The 9537-nt window shown below is 40.0% G+C and overlaps 1 protein-coding gene across 1 annotated transcript; it reads left to right on the top strand.

The window, feature by feature from the left end:
* Window positions 1–447: 447 nt before the first annotated feature.
* Window positions 448–3706, top strand: LOC105014087 (60S ribosomal protein L37). Its single transcript, NM_001310908.1, is given in 4 exon segments — window positions 448–480; window positions 997–1132; window positions 1803–1887; window positions 3610–3706. Coding segments are annotated over 4 exon segments (294 nt in total). The 5' UTR covers window positions 448–477; the 3' UTR covers window positions 3680–3706.
* The last annotated feature ends 5831 nt before the right edge of the window (window positions 3707–9537 follow it).

Genomic DNA, 9537 nt, shown 5'->3' with positions numbered 1-9537 from the left:
CAGCTTAATTAAACCAACCATTATTATTTTTAATCTGACCGGTCCGGCTCCCAAAGCATGACACTAATGGGTATTTTGTTTGTGATCTGGTTAGGGTCACAGTTAGCCTCCAAGAGCCCCTACGGCTGGACCCAACGATGCTTGCCGAACGTACAGAAATTGCATGACTCACACTGAGACACCTCCCCGGGGCGGAGGCAATAGGCAGACATCAAAAGCGTGGCTCTTATAAGCCGGCAGTCTAGCTTTTTGTACTGTCTCTAATAATACATTTTATAACAAAAATAGTAGTTTAAAAATATAATGTTGTATTTCAGCGTTTTCTACTCACATTTCCGTGTACAATATTAATTAAAGGCATCACATATGTGTATATATTTTAATTGACAGTAGCGTTAAACCGGAATTAGTACGGACTGAATTTAGCGCAACACAAAATAATTTCCCGGTCTCTATCGTGTGAACTTCGTCAAGAAGATGGTAAGATCGGACGCAGTGTGCCCTGCAAATCCGAAATCATCTACTTTAATGCACTGTCTTCCTTATCGTCTACATTATTCTTGTTTATATGGAAGCAATGGAGTGTTAAGGAGCCCAGTATTTCACGGGTTCCGTTTCATAAACAGTACCAAGCCGATTAATTACCTGTAACGTAACAAGCACTAAACGTTAGCTAGCAACTGCTTCCCAACCCTATTTAGCTTGATCCGTAACTTCTCAGTCAGCATCTCGAATTGGCTATCTACTATTGTTGTCCCTACAAAATTTGTTTTTAAAGATCACATTCATTAATGCTTGTCTTTATCCTACGAAAGAGCTACATGTATTTAGTTTACCCAACTACCATAATGCAATGTCAATCAGGCATAGCATACCAAGCTAGATTCGAACCAGCGAAGTATGTGAAGTTCTGCAGTTTAATGAAATTCTTGTGTTTTTAGTTGCCTGAAAATTCAATGATTGAATTGCTCATCATAAATGTTGTCTGTTTCTCAGACGAAGGGAACGTCATCATTTGGTAAACGTCGCAACAAGACGCACGCCCTGTGTCGTCGGTGCGGATCGAAGGCATACCACCTGCAGAAGTCTTCATGTGGAAAGTGTGGCTACCCCGAAAAGCGCAAGAGAAGATGTGAGTGGCTTACGTGTGGTTTATTATTAATAAATTCGTTGCATCCGTTGACAAATAAATCATTGAAACAATGAGGACTGATCAGTGACACTAGGTGGAGTGCCTTCAATATTTTTTTTAGCACCTTTTTATAAATGCTGTTTTGTTGCAGACCGTGCACATGTACACAAGTGCAATTGTGTGTGCATTGCAATAGCAGCACGTTGTGATTGGTGCTCAAAATGAGCATTATTGGTACTCAGCATTTTTATAGTTATTGTTTCTAGAATTAATGATAATACATTCTCACTCATGATGTATTGAAAGAAATTGGGAATATATTTTGGAAAATGTTTTGGACATATATTCCAGGTGTGTTTTGTGTTCACAAAATGGCTGCAATGCATGTTTCTAACATTCAATCAGGGAGTTACATATTTACGCAGTCAAAATAAAATATTATTTCATTTTTCATAAATTGCAGGAAGTTTTTTCTTCAACCTTTTTTGTTCCCAACTTTGTGTAGATTGTTGACAAATTGTGGAAAATTCAATACATGTTCTGTAATGCATCTATATAAAAATATTCAGGATGTCCGAACATGAAAAAGGGCATTTTTGGCATTGTTTGTCTATGCTTAGTTAGCGGTTTTGCGCTTCATTTATTCTGACGCATTGATTTGAACCACCAGATAACTGGAGTGCCAAGGCCAAGAGACGCAACACCACAGGGACTGGCCGTATCAGACACCTGAGGGTCGTCTACCGCAGGTTCAGGTAACAAGCTCCCCTTAAAAACTTTTCGACCTGGTATACATGGTAAATCAGATGTACAGAAGAAAATGTTTGGCACAGAATACAAAAATGAGCTGTCATAATTGGCTAGTAAAAAATCAGCAAAAACGTACATTACCTCAATAGCCGTGTGTTAAAGGAATGGACTCAGCTGGTGTTTATGCTTTATACACAAGTCCATGCTGGTGGGGGGGGGGGTAACATGTTAAGTTCTGGCCATCGTCTTTCGGTTCGAAAAAAAACGTATCCAGAAAATTTGAAAGGCGCAGGAATATCAGGAATACATTTAAAAGAAACAAAAACACCCAAATAGTCTTCTGTGCCAGCTTCTAAGCATGCAGTACATTCTTGCGGTGTATGGGATTACCTACTGCTAAGCAGTGGAGAACTTGTGAGGGCAATTAGGCCATGTACAGTAGGGATGCATCTGTGCAGTGGACCCACGGAACGTATTGCGGTTTGGGGGTCATTGTAAGGGTTCGGTTTTGATATGAAGTCATGTTAGAAGTGTTTCCAATCGAGTAGCCAACCGTGGCATAGCAATACTTGCAGACTGTACTTTATTTACGGGCTACTTACCCTCATTGGATTGAAAGCCACACAGCAGATTTGAAAGATGACAGTGCCTCTTCAAATTTGCTTCTCTCTGAACACATTTTTGCTCTGATTGTGTGCATTGAGAAACTATGGTTTCAGTCAGAATGTTAGATGTCTGCAAGACACTTGTTGGTTCATTAGGTAGATAGCTAGGTAATTTAGCTAGCAACATAGTGGACATTTGCTGTTACACTTCCTGCAGGTAGTTCCATGGGGAAGTGCAAATTCAACCAGTTGTTGTTGGACAACAGCATCTTTGCTTTGTGGTTGAAGGGAAAGAAAACAAAGCCCATTGTGTTTTTTGCAAGAAGTCTTTCAAACTTTGCATATTTATGGGAATTAAATCTGTGGAATCCCATATGAAGTGTGAGAAACACCGAAACAACAAAGACTAGAGCGAAAAGCCTCCAACAAACATCTGGCGTTTTACATTTCTGTTTGGTCGTATCACCGAAGACGGTCCTGCAAAGTACAGCCAATGATGTTATTGTTAGCAGTGGGCTTACTGCTCTAACAACAGTGGGTACTTCAGTCCAATTTGGTGTCCTTATCTATTTCTTGTGTGGGGTGTAGTGGTAAAATTGGTCTTAATTAATGCCACTACAAATTCAAGTCTCAACTTCTTAAATGTAACTTCCTGAAACCTGCAGTTACCCTGTGGGGCACCTTTAGGGAGATTTCCAACGGAGATGTCATTGCTTATCATCCATTGGTTGTTTAAGGGGGAGGTGGTTGCACTCACTGCTATTGCCACATTTTGAGACATTGCTGTGGGGTAAATTTGTCAGCCTTCAGGAGCCCCCTAATGGCCTGGGGCTACAAGCAGTTGTCTGCCTTACTTGTTCACAAGCTACGCGTCTCGTTCTGTGCATCTGAATGTACAACATGCGTGTGGTCTGCAGCGCAATAAGCATGTTTTGGAAATTGTAGGAAAATGACCAGCCTATTGTAACTCTGTAATTCACGTGTGCGTATTGAATTGTAGGGGGTGTCCTGAACGGTTCGATAACATACTGTGTACTTTTGCATTCCTAATATACAGATGGTTTCCAATTTGAAGAAGAAAATGTCCTCCTAACTTAAGACATTGTGTTTTATCTGTTCCAGGAATGGATTCCGTGAGGGCACTGTCCCTAAGCCAAAGAGAGCAGCAGTAGCTGGTTCAAGCTCTTCCTAGGCTCCGAGTCTGAAATAAAGTAACCATAAAACGAAATAGCCTCTCCTTTTCTTTGGTTACGTATTACTCATACCTTCTAATGGATGTTGAAATGTTATCCCTGACAAGAACCTGAGCAGCAGCTAGCAACTGTTGGGGTTCCGTTGGATCACCAAAGCTTATTGGAAGGAAGGTTTTCCTTGTAACCAGCAGAGGGACACTTTTCTTTTCAGATCTCGAGACAATGTCAACTTTGAGAGCTTCTAGAACCCAGCCATGTCCATTATTTTAACACAATAGATATGGCTAAGACATTTTTGTGAAAGGAAAATTAGCTGATGTTTTTAATAGATAAATCCATACTTAATTCTATACACCAACAGGATTTAGTGTAAAGAATAGGAGGCAAGTTTGGGGTAATATTTCTCAAATCTGTCAGGAATAGGGTAGAACAAGCACATCGACACTGTCATTCCTGTCATTCCATTTATTCCTTTCCAGTACTTTGAGCATGTCCTCCCCAGCCCCCTGTGGTATACAGGTATGTGTGTTGTATTCCATGTCTTCGTGGACATGTAGAAATAAAATATGTAGCTGACACCATATTAGGAGTGTACTGTTTTACCAGTTTCCCATTAGCTCATAGATCTCCAACTTAATTGGATTTACATGACTGTAAATGCTTATTTTCTATCAGAATCCAGAAGGAGCTTTATCATAACAAAGCCGCTGGCCGTCTTTATAGCAAACTCGCTAGAAAGACACTTAAAATAAACACCATGCGGCAACTCCCACAGTCTGTACAGGATGCAGAAGCGGAAATTAAGTGGAGAACATTTGTTACAGCAGGAAAGCAGAACGTGTCTGCTGTCAGTCATGTGGGCCAGGCATGGAGGGAGGTTTAGGTCAAGGGGCTTGATAGTGCCAGCCATAGCAGTCGGATGTTGGTTCCGGACAACATTTTATTTCAAATATTTTTTTTATGGAAATCACAGAACGAGAGGGTAGAAAATCAGGACAGAGATTGGAACAAAACTCATCATGGTTTGTCTGCCAACATTTAGAAGGGACGTGGCTCTTTCACTGAAAGTTTTGCAAGACATTGCATTGAAAAACTAAACTTGATACTAAGTGCATAAACAGTGAGGAATTTGACTACAATATCGTATGACTTGGCATGTCAGAATCAATTAGGTACAAAAGGTAGCTGGACTTAAGAGGTCTCTGTAGGTTTAAATAGCATAAATAGGTTTCAAACAGCATAATACGTCCTAACTCAGAACAAAATGACATTCCTTTGTTTAGACCACTCCTTTAGTTCCTAATTGGGATATATTTTGGTGGTACGTTTTTAATTTGTCGAAGTAACTGGATACACAAGGAATGGTTCATTCATTGACAAGATTACAAGGCAAAATATAAATAAGATTGTTCTTATTTATAAATTATACAAATTAAGATAATGTGAATATATAAACATTTAAAGGGCGTTGAAGTAAAAATGTATGAAGTCTGAGCATTCATTAACGGTCCAAATGAATCTGGCAGCAGCAGGTTTGAAGTGTGCTTGGCAAGAATGAATATGTGTGCATGTCTTCGTGAATGCAGTTTCAGTTTTTATGCAATCAAATTACTTCACGTTATAAGTTGTCTCTGAGTATTTTGGTAAAGGCTGTACAACATTATGGAAGATATATGTTTTGTGTTTATAGGACCTAATGATCTAAAATCCTTTTTTTTTTTTTTACAGCTACATTTCAGTGTGTCTAGTTTGACATCTTAAAAGGTGGTGTGTAGATGTGTTTCAGGCAGACACTTTGTCATATGGGACTTTACCATTACAAATTGGAACAAAAGGTAATATACTATGACGAATGTCAAACCAGTCTGCCCTTGGTACGGGTCAAACTGCAAACCGCTGACAGGTTGTTACACGTACACAATATTCAAACCATGGACATTTTTATGAGTAAACCTGTTCTTGTTCACATCATTGTTGATGATGAAATCCTGGTTTGTTATTAGGAAAGTAAGATCTTGTTTATTGTTGTTCTTCAAATATAAACTCGAACAAGTTAAGACCTGACCATCTGGTTATATTTTTTGCTCGTTAAATTCAGGTTGACTTATATCTGAATGTATTTAGTTGTTCACATCCTGATGATTAATGCCTGGCACATACTAATTATAAGCACAGCCAAGCCTGGTGGTATTCGAATCTGATCCTGGGGACCCAAAACATTTCTGGTTTTCATCTTCCCCTAATGAAAGCTCACATTTCAGCCTCTTCATGTACCGAAGTGCCCTGGACTGGATTTCAGTTCCACTGGGCTCGGCTGTCCAAAACCAGAATTTGTCAGAATCCAAAACCAGACTGCTGAACAGGATATATTTTGGGTGAACTGTAACGACTTGTCAAAGTTATCAAAAAAGTATCTCTGTTCGACCATGAAAATTCAGTGGAAAAAGTTCAGCGCAGTGTTCATTAATTTCCTATCGCATATAAGTTACAATTGAACTATATTCTCTGTCTCTATTCTATGTCTCTCTTATAAGTTCAATTAAATATATATGGCCCTGTTATAGCAGCATGACCTGAGTACATGGTGTTGCTCACTGTCATTGTGAAAGCTGAGCTTTCACTAAGAAAAGAGCTTAGATGGAATGATGTCATGTGAGATGAAACGGTTATCGTTCCTCTGTAACTCATTAGGAGCACAGTCCTGTTAGGAATGGGCCAATGAGCCCCTAATGGTGCTCATTTTGAAGGTTCTCCCTAACCAGAAACCTTCTTGGAGGACTTCCCCTCACATCTGCAGTCACTTACATCTTGCCGTATGTGCTTGGCCCGGCTTGCCTGAAACACACTCAGATCGTGTGTGAGTGAGTGCACATGTCATCATTTCCAAACTTCTGGTAACACACTTATTTTTCATTTATCTGCATCTGCGTTTACAACTTCACTGTAGCACATTCAGGGTTTGTAACTGAAACTTTACATGCATACGCAAACACCCGTATGTGTGTTCATTTTACATTAAGATACCCATTTCTCATATTTTCTTGAACTCTGCTCTGGCCTAATGGTTAATCACAGAGTTAATCTTAAACCATGTCAGGCTTTATGAGAGCTGCTGAATTTATGGGTATAGATGTTGTTTTACCCTCTGTGCCTGCAACCCTTGTACCAGATCGACTTTCCCATCTCCACTGTTTATTGAAAGGTTCCCACGCTTCCAATTGGCTGAAGGACATTTAACTCACTCATTCAATCACACACCTGATGGGATAGAAGCCATTTTGAAAACAAACACAGTTTCACATCTGTTTAGAAGTTATTAATCTTCTCGGGCAACCCTAATAAAAAACGAGCAAACACACAGATGGAAACTATTTAAAAATGTCATGTTTTTGAAGAATGGCCAGTGAATGTGTATCCTAGCTTCAAGGCTCCACCATTGGGGGAGCCAGGAGAGAAAAAAAGCTTTTGACTGGCTTACCTGTAGCTTCTCTCCCACAGTCGCCCTCGCTGCTCCATAGGCAAGATGCAAGTTTTAATATATACGAATATGAGTATATACTGTTTGTTTGATATATGCTAAAGTATTGCATTGTAATACTAAGATATCATTTTGAATCCAAACTCTCCTGTATGTCTACACTGCATGTTTTGCTTTGCATGAACCAGCAGCGATCCACTGACACCTCATGGACTCGGACGTCTTCTGTTGGCATCAGGTGTGCAGACAGCATTCATATGATGTGGTTAATGCCAGGCACTTGCAACGTAGCCTGACAGGATTTGAAACCTCAACAAGGGCTTCATAAATATCGTCCGCATGCTTGTCCCTAAGAGTTAATACGAAATCTGACCACTGACTAGAGCGGCATGCCACAGGGTCTGGAGAGGCTCAGTTGTTAAAATAACAGATTTACTTTGTAATACCAGGTTAATCACGTTGGAGGAAAATAAGAGAATTATGCACTCTGGCTGCCAGGTAACCTAGAAATTATCATATGAGAAATGAATGAAAATAGGCACTAAAAGTCTGACAGCCTCTCCAAACAAGGGAACAAAGCTACTAGCCGGAGGACTGCCATGCAAGAAAGATTTTTTCGTTGTAAAAGAAAAGGCATAGAAAATAACCAAATGTGAAACAATGCAACAGAATGTGATGCTGGTCCACTGAGATATAAACAGAAAAGAATGTGATGCTGGTCCGCTAAGATTAAAACAGGACAGAATGTGATGCTGGTCCGCTAAGATTAAAACAGAACAGAACATGATGCTTGTGTATTGAGATATAAACAGAACAGAACGTGATGCTTGTCTATTGAGATATAAACAGAACAGAACGTGATGCTTATCTATTGAGATATAAACAGAACAGAACGTGATGCTTATCTATTGAGATATAAACAGAACAGAATGTAATGCTGGTCCATTGAAATATAAACTGAACAGAATGTGATGCTGGTCCATTGAAATATAAACTGAACAGAATGTGATGCTGGTCCATTGAGATATAAACAGAACGGAATGTGATGCTGGTCCATTGAAATATAAACAGAGCGGAATGAGATGTTGGTCCACTGCAGCTCAGTTCAGGCACATGTACAGGTGGGGCTCTATAGTGCCCTGATTCCGAATCGCCAAGCGTCGTCCGTCTGTAACACGTGTCGCTCACACCGTTGGCCAATGCGTTGTCTGTTGGGGTTACCAGCGACACCTCCTCCAATGGGAACACACGGTTTGTCCTTGTGAGCCGACAACTCCTGCCTTTTCTCCAGTTTCAGCACATGACACAAATAATTGTTGCATGGTACTGGCTGAGTTCATAAGGATGACTGTATCTTGGTTGTGTCTGTGTGGTTTAATACCCCATCCACAGTATAGACACCCTAAATGGATAGACACAACCATTGCCCTTCTTAATGAGCCTTTAAAAAAAGCACCCTGATATTTAACGTCAGTCAGTTTAACACAATGCTTAATGGTGTCTAGCTAAATATTCAAACTTGGTGTGATGTTATTGTGTGACAAAATTATCTAATGTTGAGATGCTATACCGACACTGTGTGAATGTATAGCACCGTGATGTAGTGGTTCAAGACACAGCCTCTCCCGTGGGGCACTTGGGTTTGAATCCTGTGAGGGCGACAAAATTCATCCCTTCTAAGCGTAGACCGTCAGGACTACACTTGCCTGGTTTGGTTGCTACTACATGATTCTGTATGTGTTATTTCATATTTTACAATGATAAAGAAAATCACCTTGAATGAGTAGGTGTGTCCAAACTATTGACTGGTACTCTATATTTAAATAAATAATACTAAATGTTTTACAATATACCATGCCAAAAGGCATTATTACTGATCTCATGTTAACGAACAGCTTTAATACCGTTCTGAATCCCATTAATTAAGCCTGAGTCCTAGCTATGTTTGTGTGTGACTCAACAGTCAGAAGGTCGACTAATTCCTAGCCTGCAGCTACTCATATCATCTTGTCCTTCCCAGGTCTCCTAACCCCAGCACAGTGATAACACTGAATGAGAGCCTCAATTTGTGAAATGCTCATTAGAGTTAATTGCCTTAGAATCAATAACACAATTATAGCCTGTGCCCTCAGAAAAATTACTTTTACGTAGTTTCGATTACCAAAACTCATTGTTCTGGACAAATACCACTGCCTCAAAAATGTCTTCTGACTCCTGCTCAGATGACTTCTAGAATTCATACACATTCAAACGTTTCTGATTTTTCATTCTCCAAGTGCTCCTCATACCTCACATTATCTATTTCTCTCTCTCTTACACATACAAACACACAAGCGCTGCCAACAGGGCTGGCACGCCCCCGCAGCCCACACTAAACGA

Source organism: Esox lucius, chromosome 13, assembly GCF_011004845.1.
Source record: "Esox lucius isolate fEsoLuc1 chromosome 13, fEsoLuc1.pri, whole genome shotgun sequence".
NCBI classification, from domain to species: domain Eukaryota; kingdom Metazoa; phylum Chordata; class Actinopteri; order Esociformes; family Esocidae; genus Esox; species Esox lucius.
The sequence above is the reverse complement of the archived record's forward strand: the minus strand, read 5'-3'. Positions and strand labels throughout refer to the sequence as shown.